The following is a 19,254-nucleotide window of genomic DNA, read 5'->3' on the forward strand; positions in this document are numbered from 1 at the left end:
CAACCTGACAAGCCTGAGGCTTCAGAGTCAGCATGCATAGACTTCCAGGAGGGCTCAGACTCTGTTAGGGCCTGAGGTCACAGGTGAGAGAGTCGGTGTGATTGCTGTGATTGTGACTGGAGTGGAGTTGATGGTGGGGACTGTGGAGACTCCATGTGGAGGTCTTTGATTCGCAGCCCAGCACTCTGGTGGGGTGCCCTTGTGTGGTGTATGGTATATGTGGCCTCCTGGGCTCCTGTGAGTGGGATAAGAGAGTGGCAGACCCTCTGTTCTCTGAGGGTCAGGAACGAGCAGCACTTTGTTCCTCAGAGACACAACAGTACTTTCCTTCTTACCTTTCCGCTGGAGCAGGGCCTATGCACCAGAGAAAACATCAAAGAAAGCCCAAGAACTTAGGGACTTCTGGCAAGAAGATGGGAACTCAGTGTTCTGGTGACACCAGAAAGGAGGAGACCAGATAGCAATGTCTCTTTCCTCCCACCCATCCAACCCCCGCAGCACAGGAACTCCTCAAACTCAGGGGACACTCCCTCCTCCCAGACTAGTCTTTATCCAGAAACCTTTCTAGCCTCTTCTCACCTTTGGGCTGTCCTTGCTCTCAGGCAAGTAGAATCCCTGCCCCTGCCCTGCCGTCTGCCAGCTCCTGTCCTTCCTCAGGAGCAGTCAGAGAATCGTAGCTCAGCCTGTTTCTTCTATCCCCTCTGCATTTTTTACCAGAAGGGTTGACCAGGGCCAGCAAAAATCAGGAAGAGTCGCTCACCCAAGGACCAGTTGGACCTCTTATTCTGTAAGTGTTACAGCTCATGGACTGGGTGAGGCTGAGACCCTGAGGTGGGCCAAGGGAGAGGGGGGAATGGCTGAAGGCGGCTGACCAGCTGAGTGACCTTGGGCAAGTGTCTCCTCTCTCTGGGGCATGAGGACTTGGGCCGGAAGATCTCCGAGGTAGAGTCCAGCTTCTGGGGTGCAGGGGAAGGCACAGAGGGAAGGCTAGGGGAGCGCTGGAGGCTCCGGGAAGGGACAGACAGCCATCTTAGGCCCACTTCTGCCTCCAACCACCTTAACTCTGCCAGCAGGAAGAATGGCAGCAGCTGTGGCCTGGCTCCTGTTCCTCCAGCTTGTTCTAGAGCCAACTCTGGCCATGGACAGCAAGCTGCAGATGGCTATCAAGAACTTCCGCACCTTACACATCGACTATCCCAAAGTGAACTATCCAAAGGGTTTCCACGGCTACTGTAATGGTCTGATGGCCTATGTGCGGGATGTCAAGCAAAGCTGGTATTGCCCAAAGATCCATTATGTGGTACATGCCCCTTGGACAGCCGTCCGGGAGTTCTGCAAGTACAGTGACAGCTTCTGTGAGAATTACAATGAATACTGTACACTCACCCAGGACTCCTTCCCTGTCACGATCTGCTCTCTGGGATCCAGACAGCCTCCCACCAGCTGCCGCTACAATAGCACCCTAACCAACCAAAGGCTCTACCTGCTCTGTTCTCGAAAGTATGATGCTGAACCCATAGGTATCATTGGCCTCTTCTAGGGAAGGGAAGGTTTCATTCTGAACCACGTCCTATCGACACCACAGACCAGCCTGTCCCCATTCCCCAAACTCTGATCCTTGGTACAAAGCTTTCTCCCTGACTTTGAAGGCAGGCAGGCTCCTCCCAAGAGACTAGGGAGGGTAGGAAAAATGTCCAGAGCTTTGGTCACCATGCAAAGTCACACTGTCTTCTAGTCCCAACTTGTTTACCTCCCCTTCCCCCATCATCCTCCCTCTCCCACAGACAGTTTTACCTACCTAAGACGCTGACTGTGTCCAGTTGGCAGTGACTGTCCATCCACTGGGCCAGATCCTGAATCCTGGATGGAGGCCCGAAGCCTCAGCTCACACCATGGCAACACGCACCCAGCTCTGCATCTCAACTCCCCATCCCTCTCTTCTCAGTCTCTCCATTTCCTTAGGACTCCCTCTACTCACTCACCCACATAGTGGCTGTCTCTAGCTATAGGAACCTCCCTTGAGATCCTTAGACTCATTTTAGCCTCACTTCCCCAGAACTCCCCTCAGTTCCCAGTCTTCTCCTCTCTATGAAATCACTGATCTTCTCTTCATGTAACCTGTCCTTTCCTCCCTCCTTCTACCATGGAGACCAGTGCAGTCTGTTCCCCACACTCCCAACCTCCTTTATTCACTCTGTCTTCCTTTCTCTGGCCTCTTTTTCTTCCTTAACTCACTGGGGTCTCAAGTTATCTTCTCTGACCTATCCCCCTAAAGATTCCTGCATCCCTTTCCTTCTCAAAGCTCCTCCTGACATCCTCCAAACTCCAGGATCTGCTGCTGATAAGACAGAGGTGAGGTCGGCCTAGCTGTAGTCACAGAAGGTTTTAAAACCACATCTGAGTTATGTAAGATACAACCATTAGATGAAACTGGGTGAAGAGTACATGGGACCTGTATGTATTATATTTGCATCTTCCTGTGAATCTATAATCATTTCAAAATAAAAAGATAACAACATATCTAAATCAGTCCTGATTTCATTCCTTTCTCCTGGAGAGTATCAGAACTCCTACTCTCAGAGTCCTGCAGGCCCCACCTCTGGCCATCTTTCTAGACTACCCTTAGCAGTCAGTAGGCTCATCTATTCCATGTGTACCATGATGGAGGCGGGGTGGGGTAAAACTCAGTTCCAGGTTGGGTGTTGAAAATGGATTATCCCTTCCCTCCAGCTCTAGAGCAAACTCATAATAAGTGTCAGACTAAGTAGATCCTTGGCCCACCCTTGCTCACTTCTATTTCTCACCCAACAAAACCTGGGCTGCCACAGATGAGGAAGGTGGAGGGACAGGGAAGGGTCTAGTTGGTGATATCTGGGTCATACCATGTCAAATCAGGACTTGCTGCTCCCCTTTAGGAAGTAGAGGAGAGTGCATACCAGTATTATGTGAGCACAAGTAGCAAATACTTTTGCCTCCACATCTGGTTCATCTCATCTCCAAATATAGTCCTCAGTCCTGTTCTTAGAAACAGCTGTTGAGGGAAATGCTAACTTATGGTTGAGAGGCATGAAGCTAAGCAGCGTAAAGGGTGTCAAGCTGGAAACCCTGCCTCCTTGGGCTTTCTCTTCTCTTCTCTTCTTTCTCTACCAGTGGGCCCACTGGTCCCTCAGCTTGGTGGAAGACAGAGCTCATTAGCTGCTGCACACACAGACGTTTATTGTTCCCCAGTTCCCTGGTGTTGAGGAGGCGGGGTCAAGGCCGAGATGAAGCTACTCACTACTTGCTGCCCTTCTTATCATAGGTGCCAGCACCCTTATAGCCACTCACGTAGCCTGAGTTGTCAGTCATGTCTTCCCGTCCTGCTATGCCCTTGCCTTTGCCACTCTCATCAAAGCGCTCCTTGTGGGTGCCCGTGTACTTGCTGGTGTCTGTCAGCCGGCTCACCCCGCCCACCGTCGTCGTTTTCTGCAAGCCAAAGAATGATGGGTCTGATCCCCCTCTTCCTTCCCCTCCACTGTCACACCCTTCTCTAAAGATGGCCCTTGATTCTGCGAGTGCTCAGAGCTATTGCTCTCCCAGTGGCACGGTGCTGCATTCTCAGGGACCAGAGGCAGCCGTGGGCAGAAACTGGGACAAGAGCCATCCACTCCTCAGGGAGGAGGAGTCTGTGGTGTGGGAATGAGTGGAGGGGGGTGGATTTTTCTGCTTCCAGAGGAAGTATTTCGAACAGGCTGCAGCCAAAGAACTTCAACCCCAGACCCAATATGCAAGGTCCCTCCTTCTGGGAAGGCCCTATTTGAAACCTAGAGTAGAAAGAGCTTTTAGCAGAGAGGGGACAAATAGGGAACAGAGGGTGGGCGAGAGGCAGGAATTCAGAGATTAGACCTTCCATAAGAGCAGGAGGAGGAGTGGGGATCAGGCACCAAGTCCTCTGCACTCAGGGTCCCCCAAAAGCCACCAGGCCCTAGTTGCCTGGCTCAGATACTGGAGACTTGGGAATGAGTCTAAATTTTACTATTAAAATAGCTGTGGACCTTGGGCGAGTCACTTCCCCTCTCTGGGCCACAGTTTTTTTGCCCCTGAAATGACTGGATGATCTATAAAGTCTTCCAATACCAACAGTCTCCCTACAGTATCACAGCAGGCAGGGGTGAGGGACACGGGAGGGCAGGAGGGGAGATGGGAGCAGCAGGGATTTAGGGAAGTATGGTAAATTAGGTTTAGGGAGGAAAAATGTCACTCACAGTAACACCAGTGGTAGCTGGATCCTTGCCCTCCATGAGTTTATAAATGTCCTCCAGGGCTTCATCTGGGTTCTTCCCCTTGAACCGCTTCTGGCCCAGTTCCTTCATTGCCTCCTGGAACTGTTGAAATGTGATGGTTCGGGCATTCTTGGCCCTGGTCAGTCAGACAGAAATCCAGGAACTCTGGAACATGAACTCATCACCTTCTAAGGCCCAACCCTCCCCTCACTCAGACTTGGCCTCTTGACACTGAGAGTCTTGAGGACAGGGAATAGCACAGCGCCAGGTACCCAGTAGGTGCACAGTAGACCCATTACAAATGTTCTGCCACGTGAACCCTTCCATGTCCACTACCTTGTTTGTTCTCCTCATCACACCCACTCCCATCTTTGGTCCCTTACTTGACTTTGCTGAACACAATGTCCACATCAGTGGAGGTGACCGTTTTGCCATCCATGATGCCACAGTCTTTGCACAGCTTGGAGAAGTTCTTGTTGTTCATTTCAGTGCCACTGCTTGATGATTCTCCAAAGACAGCAAATCGCTGGAACGTTTTCTCTGCTTCTGATGCCATGGTCAACTGGAGGTGAGGGAGGATGGTAGGGAGGGAGACTCGGGGGTGAGGGAGGAGGGGAAGGGAGGACTGAGGAGTAATGAGGATGGAGGTTAACATAAAATCAGAATCAGCAATAGGAACAAACCCCTTCCTCCCCTTTCCTCTCTCCCCTCTTCCCCCTTACTCCCATCCCACCTACCATCCCCAGCACTGGGGATACTAGTGTGGATCCTACATGCTGAACAATCACCACCACCACCCACTTCCCTATCACTTTTGTGTACCTAAGAGTGCCTGGATGGTGTCCGACCCTTCCCAGCCTTTGTATTTAAGTGTGTGACTGGGGAGACTGTGTGGCAACGGGGAGACAGAGGGAGGAAAGGGAAGCTTCTATGACCTCAGCAGTGTTTATGTGACATCACCTCCAGCCTCAGCTACAGCTCTAGTCTTTGGGAGAGGGGTCTTTGGTTTCCCTACCTCACATGCTGCATTAAGCAAGTAGCCAACTTTCTGATCTCTCCAGATGATCAAACTTCCCTCGTTATTTCAGCCCAGCTTGACCCAGTCCTCTGGGTCCTGGTCAAACTGTCTTATGCTCTGCCCCTCAACAAAAGCTGAGGAGAGCCCAGGGAAGGGGTTAATAAAAACAGGTTGGTATCAGTCCAACATTGCCCTCCTTCCTAGTCTCCAGGACCGGGTTGGTGATCAATATGGAGAATCCCACTGGCTTTGGCAGACCAACTTCAGTAAGAACTTTAAATGGTTTCCAACGTTGGGCCCAACATGGAAAGAACACAGGCCTTGGAGTGTAACACATCTGGGCAGATCAGGGTGAAATAGGTCAGAGTGAGGGTGAGTCTCAGACTCTGAAAATCTTCCAGAGAAGTTTCTGTGCAAGTCAAGTATGATTCTCAGAGGTTTCTCTTTGGCCTTTTCTCTGGCCAGAAGCCATATAGATGGATGAACTTCAGGGATCTTAAAATAGAGTAACTGGGTTGGTGACTTCCCTCCCCTTCCTATCTAATCAGTCAACAATTCCTATAAATGTGTTTTCTTTGTCTTACAAATCCATTCCTTTCTTTCCGTTTTCTTATTACTGTCACACTTATTCAAGTCCTTTTCATCTCATATCTAGTTGATTACTCTGGCTTCTAAATGACCTCTTTCCTGAGTCTGAATGCTTCACCTCCAACCACCCCATAATCATCTCTATTACCCCCCCATCAGATTAATTTTCACAAAACTATTTTTTATCCATTACTCCTGCTCAAGAACACTCTATGGATCTTCAGTGCCAAACATTTTGGCCTGTCATTCAAGGACCTTCACACTTGACCCCAATCTACCTTACCAAACAGCACCCACCTCTCATCAACATTATTCTTCATCTGGGGCCATAATGGCCTAATTACTATACACTGAGAGGCTACCTGTAGTGGAAAGAGCCCAGCCTTGGAGTAAAATGAATCTGGGTGGGGATTTGAGTCCCAGATATGTCATTTACTAGCTGGTTGGCCTTGGGCAGGACACTAAACATCTCTGAGCTTCAGTTTCCTCAACTGTACAGTGAGGACAATAATACTTACCTTATAGTATTGGGGGACAATAAATGGGAACTACCTTGCACATAGTAGCTACTATTCAGTTCTTCAAAGTAACTTGTATATTTCTGCCCTCAAACTTTCCCTCGTGCTCTCTCTCTTTTCAGATAGAATGCCCCTCTCTCCTACTCAAATACTCCATGGTTGCATTCCTCGTAGGGTAGTTCACCCTAGGAACAAAATCCTTTTCCTCCTCTGAATCACACTAAGAGAATGGTTCCTAGCCTGTGGGCTGCAGCCTCCTGGGGTGAGGTCTGCAAGGTCCCCTGGAATCTATATGTATACAGAAGATTGATTGTCAACTGAATAAATAATATGCTTTGCACATGTAGGTATTACTACATACATAGAGGTTGTGATTATCAGAATCCTGTACAAGCTTATTTGAAACTATTGCTGAATTCATCGTTTGTTTCCATCAGCAGATACTAAAGCCATCACGTGGGAATGGGAATCTTTGATCCCCCATTTGAGAAGGGTGGGAAACTATTGCCATAGGACTTATTGTCTAAACAATTAATCATATATATATCCATCATTTTTCTTAGTGTCTTCTGTCTTTACACCTCCTCTCAACTACTTGATCATAAGCTTCTAGAGAGGGTGCGACTAGACTTCACACCGAATTCCATGCATTCACAGTGGCTTGCACACAGCAGGTACTTAAAACTGTTACTTAGTTGAAGGCATAGTTTGAAGCTGCTTCTGGCCCAAGAGAAGGAAGTTAGAGAGAGAGATTATTCTTGTTGGGCCACTTACACCTGGGCTAGGCTGGGACCTGCTGTGACAGAGAGGAACCCTATCTTAGGGCAGAAGCAGCCTCATTTCTGCCTGCAGCAGGCTGAGACCCCTAGGCCTAGGAAGCAAACAGATCCCAGTGGAAATTTCCCATCTCCTGTCTGCCCGTCCCCCTGCATAGGCCCCTTATCAGGTTCCCCCTGAGTCATCCTGACCCAGAGACGAATTTAGATGCTGGAACCCTCAGGTCCTTCCCTCCCCCACTCCAAGTAAGCTGACTTGAGACACATGAGAGAAAGCTGCAGGCGAAAGTTCTCCCTCTAGGCATTCCCTCTACCCCAGTTCCAGTAGGGCTGGTGAGCTCTCTCTCCTTTCCTATGCATCTTTATCTGTGATCCTAATTCCAGCAGGCTTTTCCTTGTCCAGGAGAGTGTTAAACTGGCATCCGGAGGGGAGAGGGGACTAGGCAAGGAGCCAGGGTGCCCAACTTCTGTGCCAGTTTCTGGGGAAATAGTTATGAAGGGAGTGGGGGAAGGGAACAGAGGAAACTTGGGTGCTCCAAATTGGGGGATGTAGGAGGGTCCTTTGGATTTGGGGTTGTTGAAAGCTGGGTTTGATCCTGACCAGTTCTACTCGGGTCACCTCCTCCCTCTTGGCCTCTCCTTTCCAATACACGACTGCCAAGTGAGGATGAAAGGAGCATTGATGCTCCTTGGACGGGAGGGGGGTTGTGGGCGGTGAGGGTGATGGTGGGGGGTGGTTCCCAGGCAGGAGGGGGAAGGGCAATTTGGGGGTCTTGGAGGGGGCAGTCTGTGCTGGTGTTGCACTTGGCAGCTCCAGTTCCATTGGCCATTGTTCCCAACTGGCCTGGCGCCCAGCCCCCGAAATGGCAACTCAGGAGCCAGGATGAAGGAGGATGGGGTGGGTACCCTGGGGGAGGGGAGCTGGAAGGGGTACAGGTGGGGAGAAATTCAATCTGGTTTTCATTTGCCTAAGACAACTCCGAATCCCCTTGGCCACATAACTATCCCATCCCAGGTGGCCTTCCTCTCAGGGGCTCAGGGAAGGTGCATCTAGGTCGGGGGAGAGCAGAGCGAGTGAGGAGTCTAGGATGGCAAACCCACCCAGGCCCCGAGAGAGACGCAGCAGTCTCTGAGAAATCAGCGTCTGGGCAATGCGATTCAGCCCGGCTGAGCTGGTCTCACCATCCTTCTCTGGGCCGGAGTAGAAGGGGTTAGCACCCAAGCCACAGGGTCTCTTGGGTCCCAGCCTGGGACACTGCGTCCTCCCCAAGCCCCTACTCCACCCCCGCAGAGTTAACTCCGCCCCCGCGCCTGTTTACTCTAGAGTCTGAGCCCCCGGGGGGGTCCCTGGCCCCTCCTCTGCCCCCCCTTGGGGCCTTGACCCAGGAGTCCCCGTTGGCCATCCTCTCCCCCCCTTCCTGCGATCTCCCTCTATTTATAGCGGCCCCCCGCATTCCCCGCCCCCCCTTCCCCCGCCTTGTTTTCCAACTTCTCAGCGAGCAGCCGGAGAGCAGGCGTCGGGACGCAGCAGAGAGAAGAGGTACCAGGACCGCCGGCGCACCGGAGTGGGAACTCCTGCGCCTCGGACGGCCCCCCACCCCCAGTCCGTGCAGGCACACCTGCGCCTCCCAGCGGGCGAGACCCCCGCCTTCTCAGCGGCGATCCCCGCCCACCTCCTCCTCCCTTAACCTAGCTCTCTGTTTCCGGGCGTGTGGAGTCGAAATCGTGGGGTGTCAGCACCCTGGGTTCGTCTCCCCCCTACCGTCCCCACCACTGAGTCTGGGGATGAAGGAAGGAGCCAGAGTGCGACAGGCAGATCCAGGTCACGGGTGGGGGCGCTGCTGAGGGCGGGCGTGGGGATCCCCCGCACGACTAAGGGATTCCCGCACACCCACAGCCTCCCTGTGGCGGGGGGGATGTTGTTCGGAGCGCGCGCGGATCTTGGGAGCACCCAGCACTTTGCTTTCCTTGGAGTTCCCTCCGCCCCCCGCACAGCCCCTCCCTGAGCGGCAGACAGCGTGGGGCGGGGTGAGGGGGGGCGTGTTTACTGGGGGTCTGGGGCGGATCCGCAGGGAGCCGTCGGCCCGTGGGCGGGCTGGGGGCGGGTCTGTGGGGAGCCCAAGCCCGGGCGGGCCGGAGAGTCAAAGGCAAGTGAAGGTGGAAGCGGCCGCGGCGGCAGCAGGTAGGGGGAGGGGCAGGCGAGGGGCCGCAGGCCCTGGAGAGCGCCAGGCGGGCGGGTGGGCCCTTTGATCCCGCTCCCTCGGAGCCGACCGCTCGCAGGAAGGGCCGGCAAGGAGGAGGCGCTGGGCTGCTGCGCACAAAGGCGGAGGCTCCGCTAGCGCCAGGGCGTGTTTGGGGCGTGCGCGAGCTTGTGCCCAGGGTCCAGGGCGCTTCACGCGAGGGTGTCGGTCCCCACGCGGACGGGCAGCATAGGGACCCGTAGGGACAGGCTCCGGGTGCTGGGCCCCGTCAGTCCCATCCGTTGTACCCATCCCTTCCCAGCTGGCGCTCGGCCCTTGTGGGTCGTCTGGGGAGGCTGGGAGGAGATTGTGGGACCGCCCTCTCCCCCTTTCTCCACTCGCGGGACCTACTTGGAGACTGGGTGGAGAAAAGAAGTGAAGGCACGAGGCTTTTAAAAATTTGTCTTTGAATGGTGGTTGGAAATGGTCATGCTCTGCTATCCTCGTTTCACTCGAGAGCTGTAGAAAATCTTGGGGATACTCTGGTCCCCACTTCTAGTTTGCCAATAGGAAATCGAGGCCAAGAGTACTAACTGACTGGGCCAAGGTCACTCTGGTAGCTGCAGAGCAGGGACTAGAATCCAGAGGTTCTGACAGAAGCCACCTCCTTTCTTCCACATCAGCACTTCCTTCTCTCCTCCCTCCAGCCAGACTGATACCTGCACCCCCAGGCCCCTCCAGCCTGTATTGATTCTGGTTGAAGCCTAGAAAAGACATGTTCATTGGACCCCGGAGGTAGAGATTGGGGAGGGTTAGTGACCTGGGGAGGGTTGATCACCCAGGTAGTCTAGGACTTGGCTGAGGCTTTCTGTCCCTAAAAGACCCAGGGTCTGTCTCCCATGTCATTCACCTCATTGCCTTGTTTTCTCAGACCCCAGAGCCAGGAAGAGTGAGAACCCTGACCCCTAACCCCACTGCATCCAGCCAATAGGAGCCCAGTAAGTGACCCCACCTCCAGGCTGCAGGCTCTTTATTTTGCAGTTCTGCATAGGTGCTCTGCTCCTCCTGGGCCCCACTAATGTTGAATGTATGCTAATTTATTTACAGTCGGGAGGGAGAGTCTTGGGAGGAAGGGAGGCATTGGGTCAGTTGGACACATATTTCCCTTGTCCCTCTTTTCTTGTTTCCCCCCTTCCCCTTTTGGTCATGTTACTCGGGTCATTTTTAGCCCCTTTCCCTTTGAGCTGCTGACCTTGGGGCCTGAGTTGAAGGTCACAGTCAGTTGTGAACTCTCACTACCCGTCCCTTAGTCTTTTTGGAGTACTCAGTCACTGAGGCAGGAGTTTCTCTCCCTACCTAACTGGGAGTGTGGGGTGGCCCCTAAATATAGCCTGGGAAACCCGAGCTGCACTGCGGCCCCACCCTGATATTTCCATCCAGATAGGGGAGGGGGTCCGGAGGTGTGGGTGTGCGGGGAGCAGTGGGGGTGGCCAGTCTGAGGAGAAGTGTTGTCCTGATTCCTCCTCCACAACCGCTCCTCCTCAGTGGCCTGGACATGGAGCTAGGGGCAGGAAAGGCTCTCTGTGTGTCCTGGAGTAGTCTTCACATCTGGGGCCCTCTGCACCCTGCATTGTCCTGTGCTGAGAAAGGGAGTGAGGTGTTCCAGGAGATGTGGGGTGTGGAAGCAAGCTCTCTAGTCTCCGTGTTTCCTCACCCTGCCAGGCCACCATGGCGGAGCTGCGGGAAGTGCAGATCACGGAGGAGAAGCCGCTGTTGCCAGGGCAGACACCTGAGGTGGCCAAGGTTGTTAGAGACGCTCTGACTCCCAGGCCCGACCTCCAAGCATCCCCTCACCTCCTGCCTTCCCCCGTCCGTGATCTCATTCTAACCCACACCCCTACTTTCTGTGCCTCTACCCCTGTCTCTCTCCCCATACACAATCGGCAGTGCAGGCCTTTGTCCTGTCAGTACACTAACCTTCATCCTCTCCATGTCTCTTTTTGTCATCTCTTTCTGTGTTTGGTCTCTTTACCTACTTCTCTTTATCTGTGTCTGTCTCTCCATCTGTGACTCTGCGTGGCTCTGTGTTTCTGTCTGTGTGTCTCTCTCCAGGAGGCTGAGTTAGCTGCCCGAATCCTCCTGGACCAGGGACAGGTAACAGCTGGGGGCAGTCCCAGGGTGGGAGGAGGGGCTCTCTTCTCCCCCTGGAAAGAAAGGCTCTACCTGGCTCTTTCTCCTCTCCTTTTATTCCAGTCCTTTCCTGTTCCCATCTCTCCCCTTTCTTTCCATTCTCCTCCCTTCTCAGAGTTCCTTGATGTTCTCCAATCTTTCATTATTCTTTTCCACCCTCTAAATCATCTTCCACTGTCATATTTACCTAAACTAAACTCTTGCTGATCCCATTTCTAATTCTTTGTTCCCTTCACCTCTCTTTGCCCCTCCTCCCACCTCAACCCCCCAACTTTTGTGGGGCTCCTTCTGCCTCTTCTCCTCTCAGCCAACTCCTCCCTGATGGTGACCTGTTTTCCTGCAGACTCACTCTGTGGAGACACCTTATGGCTCTGTCACTTTCACTGTCTATGGCACCCCCAAACCCAAACGCCCAGCGATCCTCACCTACCATGATGTAGGACTCAACTGTAAGGACCTTCACTTCTCCTCCCACTGCTTTTTGGAAAGAGGCTGGGGGGCAGGGTGAACCCCAGGGTAAGGGGCAGGGTCAGCATGAGCAGGAAGGGAGCCATGTGGCATGTCTAGGAGAAGTTCTCTCCTAGTCTGACTGTGGCCTGAAAGAAAGAGGGTGGGTTCTGACTCGGGGACGCTTTTCCCTGTCTGATTGTACTGTTGGGGCGATGGGGATTCTCTTCAGGTAAATCTTGCTTCCAGCCGCTGTTTCAGTTCGGGGATATGCAGGAAATCATTCAGAACTTCGTGCGAGTTCATGTGGATGCCCCTGGAATGCAAGAGGGGGCTCCTGTGTTCCCTTTGGGGTGAGAATTAGCTCCCTCCCTCCTCACCAGACCTTGAGGCACAGGGCAGGTGTGGGGAAGATTGGACCAGGGGAGGAGGAAAGAGAGGGCAGTGGAGGTTCTGGGAGAGGATGAGTCAGACATCCTGAGATGGGAGGAGTAGAGGCAGGTTGATAATTTCCTTAACATTCCTCTCTTCCCCAGATATCAGTACCCGTCTCTGGACCAGCTTGCGGACATGATCCCTTGCATCTTGCAGTACTTAAAGTGAGAGGCCTGGGGACCCCTCCAAACCAGAGTTCTCTTTCCTGCACAAGGTGGCTCTTAGAACTCCTGTGTCCACCATGGTTCCTGGGCGAGTTTTGGCCTCTGGCCTAGATATATCCTTCCTCCTCTATGCTCTCACCTGATTGTTGAGAGGAATGGGGTGGGTTTCGAAAACTGACTTGAGTCAGCCGCGTAGCCCTAATGGATGGAGGAAAGGAAAAGGCAGGGTCTGTGTGTGGCTCTGCCTCAGGCTGAAGAGGGGCTTCCCAATTGGGATACTAGAGAGGAAAAGGAGGGGGTGACAATCCCTGAGGAACCAGGTAGACTTGTCTCTTTTCCTCCCACTCCCCACTCCTCCATACCTACACCTGGTGACGTGGGAGCCCTGTGTGTAAGGGAGAATGGGAGAAGGAAGAGAAAGCAGACGAGGCCTCCTTGGTATGCACACGAGTGCTGACAACTCCTGGGCGCTGTCCTTGGCTCAGCTTTTCCTGGGCACCAGGGCCCCGGGCAGCTCTGGGTCACCTCTTTGGCTCTGTTTCCTCCATTCTCCCTGTTGTTCACTGAAGTTGTGTCTTTTTTTACATCTTGCTTCAAGTTCCCTTCTTCCTAGTTCCTCTGGAGGAACCAGGAGCTAAAGCAGAACAAGTTGAACCAGCTCCTGAAAGTGGAGAATGGACAAAGAGCTACATAGGAAAACAGTGTCTGGTTGGTTGGTGGATGGGTGTTTCTTTTCAAAACATTAGCTCTCCAGGAGGGAGCTGGGGACGGACTTCAGGGACCTACACTGACTACCAGTGTCAATTTTTAGCTTCTTGGCACATTCCTTGTCAGCATCGCCCAAAGGAAGGCCCTCCTGTGTGCCTGTGGACTTGGGAAGGAGGGTGAGGAGTTTGGAGACTAAAAGCTTTGGACACCAGGGCCCATTAGACATATGTTTCCCTTTCACAGTTTCTCCACAATAATTGGAATTGGTGTGGGAGCTGGAGCCTATGTCCTGTCGCGATATGCTGTAAGAAATAAAGACCCCCAGATGAGGGAAGGGCAGGTCCAAGGCCCGTGGCAGACTGATTAGGAGAGCATTGTTTGCTAGTGTGTGTTTGGAGGGAGGAAGTGGGTCCGAGGGTGGGGAGGCAGGCCTCATGGGAGCTAAGAGTGGGTGGAGCTCAGTGGGAAGAGGATAAGGCCCTGCCCTACCTCTGACTTCCCTTACTTCTGCTGCCCCTCAGCTTACCCACCCGGACACAGTCGAGGGTCTTGTCCTCATCAACATTGATCCCAATGCCAAGGGTTGGATGGATTGGGCAGCCCACAAGGTTTGGAGGGGCCTGTGCGCTGAGATCTAGGTGGGGGGTTCCCCTCATATGGGTCCTGTTAGGCTCTACCAGCATAACTGATTGGCCTGTGAACTTCAAGGAGGCGGGGAGGATGGAGCAGGAAAGAAACTGTGTTGCTTTGCCTGGGTCTCTTCTCCCCGTAGTGTCCCGAGCTTTCTCACCTGCCCTTTCCTCATAGCTAACAGGCCTCACCTCTTCCATTCCGGAGATGATCCTTGGACATCTTTTCAGCCAGGTAAGTGGGTGTGGAAGATGGAGGAAGAAGAGGGGACCAGCAGGGACTTGAATGCCTGGGGTGACTTCCTTAGCTGGGACAGGATCTGGGGAGGGAAGAAGGCTTGCCTCTTTGCATCCGGTAACTGTTGGCTTCTCTTCCCAACCCTAGTTTTCTCCCTCTTCTTTCCTTCAGGAAGAGCTGTCTGGAAATTCCGAGTTGATACAAAAGTATAGAAATATCATTACACATGCACCCAACCTAGACAACATTGAACTGTACTGGAACAGCTACAACAAGTGAGTGGCCAGCGTGTGTGTGTGCGTGCGTGTGTGCAGGTGAGAGAGATGTAGAAGCGGTACCAGGGGGGCATGGGGAAGCATGGAGGGGGAGGGGGAGGTCTGGGAAGTACGAGGTGTGCTGGGAGGGCAGGATTTGGTGTGCAGCTGGGGCAGCTGCAGGTCAGACCCAGTGGGAAGAACTGTGAGGAGCTGTCCCCCTTTCTCCTGTGGACTTCCCTTGGATTTTTGGATTCTGAGAAGTAAAATGACCTCCTGTCCTCATGCCCTTCCTCCCCCTTCGCTGCCCTCTCACCAGGGATTGTGCTTGAGGCCTGCCTGCCACCTTCCCCTTCCATTCCCACTTTTAATCACCAATATTTGACTATAATTTTGAGGAGGAGGATAGCTTCCTCATGGGGGAGATAGCGTATCTCTGGATGGATAGCGTCACCTGCCTAAAATTCCTACTCCTCTTTTAACCCCAATCTAGCCGCCGAGACCTGAACTTTGGGCGTGGAAGTGACATTACCCTCAAGTAAGACTTTAAGAGATAAAGCTTTGCCTCTCCCTGCATCTGCCCTTGGTGCTTATATCCTTTAGAAGAAGGAGAGTCTTGCTGGGGAATTTTCTGTCACATTCCACCCCGTCCTATTTGGCAAATCACCTCCCTCTGGGTCTTCCCCTTTTGAATCCTCTTGGTGAGGTCAGCGGGGTTCAGAAGGCTGCTCCCTCTTTGGAGCTAGACATTTTTCCAGCTGCTCTTCTGGGAAGAGGTGAGTGAGGGAGTGCCAAGGGCTCACCGCTTCCTCCCCGACACTATGCCTCTAGGTGTCCCGTCATGCTGGTGGTAGGAGACCAAGCACCCCATGAAGACGCAGTGGTCAGTAGGGAATTTTGGGGTGGGTGAGGGAGGGTTGGAGTGTTGGTGGTCAGTGGGGTCCCTTGCCAAGAGGCAAGCTCTTTGGGACAGGGAGAGCAACTTTGGGGAATAAGAGGTTGATATCTGGTAAGAAGGGAATGGGTAGGGGGCTGATGGGAAAGCAACTGGGTTCTGCGTCCCTGGGTCTGTGGATGGGAGGGGCCCCAGGGAGTGTGACCTCATTCATTCAGCCTCCTACTTCCTCCAGGTGGAATGTAACTCAAAACTGGACCCCACCCAGACCTCTTTCCTCAAGGTCAGTAACCCTACTCCATGCCCAGCCTGACCTGGCCCCCTGTCCAGAGCCGTATATCCTCTCTAGATTCAGCTTCTGGGCCTCCAGGGTCCTGCATGGGAGCAAGTGGGGTGGTTGAAGTAAAAAAACAAAAAAACCCCTAAGGGCCTGGAATCAGGAAGCTAGGGAAGAGAGACCCTTTTCTACCTCTCGCATGGCTCATTTTATTTATGTGCATATCACTTTTTCTGGGTGGCTCTCTCCTGAACAGATGGCCGACTCTGGAGGTCAGCCCCAGCTGACTCAAGTGAGTACCCCTGCCATCCGTGGGATGAACTATACACTGTGCCACACACCCCACCCCCAGCTGGCCACGGCCTCGGGCTCTAGCTCAGCTTCTAACCTCACCTCATTGTCTCCCTCTCCTCTTCTTACTTCCACAGCCAGGCAAGCTGACTGAGGCCTTCAAGTACTTTCTGCAAGGCATGGGCTACAGTAAGTATGGGGTCAGAGGCTATCATGAGGACAAGGGATTGCTGCACAGGAGGAGGGATGGACACTGAGGGAGAGTAACCCTTTTGGGCTAATTCCTAGACTTACGAGCATCTGCCAAATCAAGCTCATTGACCCCTGGCCCCATTTGTAACTCTCGTCTCCACCCAAGCCCCCACCTCTGAGTTGCCAGCCTCTCTTCCCCTGTCCTCTCTGACTGCCCTCTTATCCTTTTGTCTCCACAGTGGCCTCATCCTGCATGACTCGCCTGTCCCGGTCTCGCACAGCCTCCCTGACCAGTGCAGCGTCCATCGATGGCAACCGGTCCCGTTCTCGCACCCTGTCCCAGAGCAGCGAGTCTGGGACTCTTGCTTCGGGGCCCCCGGGGCACACCATGGAGGTCTCCTGTTGAAAGACCCTTGTTGCTCTGGTGTGGGACCCAGCCCTCACCTCCCCCAGCACTAACCTGGGAGGTGCATAGGGCACTGGGCCAGAGTGAGCAAGGGAAGATGGGCAGATCTTGTGTGGAGATGACCTTGATCTTTTGATTGCTACCCTAACCTTGACCTCTAACCTGTGATTCCCCTCAGCTCCTGGGAGAGATGTCCTAATATCTCTTAGGGACTCAGACCCCTAAATTTTCCCTCTCCCTCATTTTGGTGTTAAGGTGGGGAGGGCATGTATCCCCTCTCCCTAATGTAGGTGTCCATAGATAAGGGATAAGAGGTTGTTGTAGTTGTCCATGGTGCCTCCACCACACTCTCCCTACTTATCCCATTGCAGGGGTAGGGGACTTGGGCTGGGGCTCCATTCACCAAAGCAGATATGGCCTCTCATTAACCCTTCAGATCTCTGAAGGTTATGGGCCTAAATGAGTGTGAGTCCGGGGAGGCTTACTTGTGGGTTAGTGGTCCTCAGGATGTGATAGCAACATCCAGTGTGTGAAATGGAAGTTGGAGCGGGAGGTGGTGGGCAATGAACAAGTATGCGGGAAGGATCGGAGCTGGGGCAATAGGAAGGGGCCTGGGGCCACTGGCTACACTAACTTTCGTAGCTGTCTAGACAGTGTGTGTCTAGAGTGGGAGGCGGGAGGGAGCCAAGCTGGGGCAGGGCTGCTTGGGGCTTGGTGTAGGGGTGGGAAGGGCTACCTGACTACAGTGTGTTATGTGTGGAGGGTGCCCTCCTGTCTTCTACAACTTCTGCTGTAACAATAAACTGTAGAGGAATCTGAGCATCATTCTTCTTCTTTGTCTGGGTATGCCTGCCCCATGCCCCTTTTCCTGTCCTCTCCCTTTTCAACTCTCACCTTCTCTTCTCAAAGTGACATGTACCATGGGAGAGGGCTTATAAAATGTGACTACATAGTCACTGGTCCCTATTCCAGTAGAATGGTATTATTCTTGATATTGATAGTATTTTCAAGTTTTGGGAGAGAGGAGCTATTCATGTCTTAGAAGACTTCCTTATTAGGAAGGAGAGAAATGCCATGGGATTTCAGAGATGTCACCAACATCCTGATCTTACAGAAGGAAATACAGAAAGCTGACTAAAGTGCCCAAGGACATCTTGTGACCCACCCTCCTGCAGGATGCTCCCTAGGGGTCACCTAGATTCCATTTTAGATGGTTCAGTACAATCAGTAGACCAGGCCTCATGCAGTTACTAGAGGGGTTGGGTTGCTCCTAGTTGATCTCAATCTGAAGACTCCTTCAGGAGAGTCACAGCAACAAGGATTTCCTCTCAGGAATTCCTTCTCCCCCATGAATCCAAGAATTTGGGGGATTAATCAGACTATATTGGTGGTTTCTGAGAAGATTTTCAACAAGTATGAACAATAACAAGAGGACTTCAGATATTTTGTGGCTGTTGCAGGCTGATTCTTGGGCTCTTGGGGCACAAAAAGTAAAAACGAGAAGGTACTCACTTTGTAGCGTTACTGGTGAGAGTACTGTGGGTGGAATATTACAAGGTCATTTGCCAGATTACTTTATAGAACCCCACAGGCAATTATATGCTTTCCTCAAAACTGAGCTGAGGACTCATGCAGCTTGATGTCCAGTGCTGACAGACTGATTTCATGGAAGCGGGTCAGGGAATGTTTCTTGATTCTTGAGGACTTCATCATTCTCTCAGGATGGAATCTATTTTAAGTGCAGTAGGCCAGGATCAGAAGGGGGCGGGGGCTTTAGGTGACTAGCAGGCTTACAGAGCTAGCTATTGATAGCGAGGGTGTTGGGTGACCACATGCAGGGCAGGCAGCGAAGAGTGCTTAAATGCCACACTAAAGGAAAGAAAGGGCATAATTGGAATCATTGGACCAGCTAGCTCCTAGGTAAACAAAACATGAGGAAAAGGCAAAGAACTCCAACCAGCATCGGCCTTGACTGCCAATAGCTGTTGCTGTGCATTATGGAAGGGAAGGCAGGTTTTCTCAGCGCGTTTGCCTGCACAGATAACACTGTTAGCAGGGTAATCTTCAGAAGAGGGAGAAAATTACATTTACATGTACATATGTGAGTGCGTGTGTATGTACCCGTCATGGAGGTGGTGTGTGAAATGGGTGGTGACTGTGTGTCTCTCTCCTATAGATGTCTCTGCATGAGAAAACCAAGAGTTGGGTAGAGGGAGAGATGCTCTCTGCTGGGAGCAAGAGAGAGGGGGTTTGCTGTCCTTGACTGACCTCTCAACTTTGTTGGTCCTGGACATTCCAGTCTAGCCCATGGGGACACAGTGCCCCCCTGTGGTTGGCATGCTTCTTCCTAACTTTCTCCAGCCCCGGTTCCCTTCCTAAGTTTCTCATTGTTCTTTTTGATTCTAGATTAAGCTACATAGGAAGGGCCTGATACCATGGTCTGTGGCTCCTGCCCATTCTCAAGATCAGAGCTCAGAGGCTCGGAGGAGAGGTGGGGTGACTTCATAGAAGCTGAGCCACAAACTCTCTCTGTTTTGTCTCTGCTTCAAGCTTAGGACTCCTGTTTCTCTCTTCCTCTCATTCTCAAGGAATGCGTTTCCCTGACTTCAGGGAAAGAAACCCAAGATAGTTAAGTGAGGGTTCAATGGGAAGAGAGGGTTCAATGGGAAAGAGAATAAACTAGAAGAACACATGATGAGAGACTTGTGGTTGCAGCTTGAGAATTCTGGAACTCATGAAGAGATTTTAAAGGGTGATTCTCTGAAGGTACACAGAAAACAGTGGGA

The 19,254-nt window shown here is 52.5% G+C and overlaps 3 protein-coding genes across 6 annotated transcripts; 2 read left to right on the forward strand and 1 right to left on the reverse strand.

Moving 5' to 3' along the window:
* The first annotated feature begins 1,078 nt into the window (after positions 1 to 1,078).
* RNASE13 (ribonuclease A family member 13 (inactive)) lies at positions 1,079 to 2,162 on the forward strand. Its single transcript, XM_058540384.1, has one exon. The coding sequence runs from the start codon at positions 1,079 to 1,081 to the stop codon at positions 1,538 to 1,540; it is 462 nt and encodes a 153-aa protein (XP_058396367.1). The 3' UTR covers positions 1,541 to 2,162.
* Positions 2,163 to 3,205: 1,043 nt separating this feature from the next.
* On the reverse strand, positions 3,206 to 4,889 carry TPPP2 (tubulin polymerization promoting protein family member 2). Its single transcript, XM_058540385.1, has 3 exons — positions 4,646 to 4,889; positions 4,245 to 4,398; positions 3,206 to 3,465 (listed from the first exon to the last, which is right to left on the reverse strand). The coding sequence occupies exons 1-3, from the start codon at positions 4,816 to 4,818 to the stop codon at positions 3,277 to 3,279; spliced, it is 516 nt and encodes a 171-aa protein (XP_058396368.1). The 5' UTR covers positions 4,819 to 4,889; the 3' UTR covers positions 3,206 to 3,276.
* Positions 4,890 to 8,904: 4,015 nt separating this feature from the next.
* On the forward strand, positions 8,905 to 17,287 carry NDRG2 (NDRG family member 2). 4 transcript variants are annotated; one of them, XM_058541049.1, is made up of 17 exons: positions 8,905 to 8,984; positions 10,274 to 10,340; positions 11,065 to 11,145; positions 11,455 to 11,496; positions 11,876 to 11,981; positions 12,212 to 12,332; positions 12,516 to 12,578; positions 13,530 to 13,590; positions 13,808 to 13,894; positions 14,094 to 14,150; positions 14,325 to 14,428; positions 14,901 to 14,945; positions 15,239 to 15,290; positions 15,538 to 15,585; positions 15,836 to 15,871; positions 16,008 to 16,059; positions 16,302 to 17,287. In XM_058541049.1, the coding sequence occupies exons 3-17, from the start codon at positions 11,071 to 11,073 to the stop codon at positions 16,466 to 16,468; spliced, it is 1,116 nt and encodes a 371-aa protein (XP_058397032.1). In that variant the 5' UTR covers positions 8,905 to 8,984; positions 10,274 to 10,340; positions 11,065 to 11,070; the 3' UTR covers positions 16,469 to 17,287. The 4 variants fall into 4 exon arrangements, with proteins under 4 accessions (XP_058397032.1, XP_058397033.1, XP_058397031.1 ...); XM_058541050.1 differs by lacking the exon at positions 8,905 to 8,984 and adding an exon at positions 9,290 to 9,344; XM_058541048.1 differs by lacking the exon at positions 8,905 to 8,984 and adding an exon at positions 9,487 to 10,137.
* Positions 17,288 to 19,254: the final 1,967 nt, after the last annotated feature.

This window comes from Diceros bicornis, chromosome 5 (genome assembly GCF_020826845.1).
Source record: "Diceros bicornis minor isolate mBicDic1 chromosome 5, mDicBic1.mat.cur, whole genome shotgun sequence".
In the NCBI taxonomy this organism is placed as follows: Eukaryota; Metazoa; Chordata; class Mammalia; order Perissodactyla; family Rhinocerotidae; genus Diceros; species Diceros bicornis.

Bases quoted from the DNA above. Each gene is read 5' to 3' on its own strand.
- RNASE13 (XM_058540384.1), top strand. From the start codon at position 1,079: ATGGCAGCAGCTGTGGCCTGGCTCCTGTTCCTCCAGCTTGTTCTAGAG.
- TPPP2 (XM_058540385.1), bottom strand. From the start codon at position 4,818: ATGGCATCAGAAGCAGAGAAAACGTTCCAGCGATTTGCTGTCTTTGGA. The intron at 4,399-4,645 runs GTAAGGGACCAA...CTGACTGACCAG, and splicing joins ATTGTGTTCAGCAAAGTCAA to GGCCAAGAATGCCCGAACCA. The intron at 3,466-4,244 runs GTGAGTGACATT...TTTGGCTTGCAG, and splicing joins CAGCTACCACTGGTGTTACT to AAAACGACGACGGTGGGCGG.
- NDRG2 (XM_058541049.1), top strand. From the start codon at position 11,071: ATGGCGGAGCTGCGGGAAGTGCAGATCACGGAGGAGAAGCCGCTGTTG. The intron at 12,579-13,529 runs GTGAGAGGCCTG...TCCCTTTCACAG, and splicing joins TGCATCTTGCAGTACTTAAA to TTTCTCCACAATAATTGGAA. The intron at 15,291-15,537 runs GTCAGTAGGGAA...TACTTCCTCCAG, and splicing joins CACCCCATGAAGACGCAGTG to GTGGAATGTAACTCAAAACT.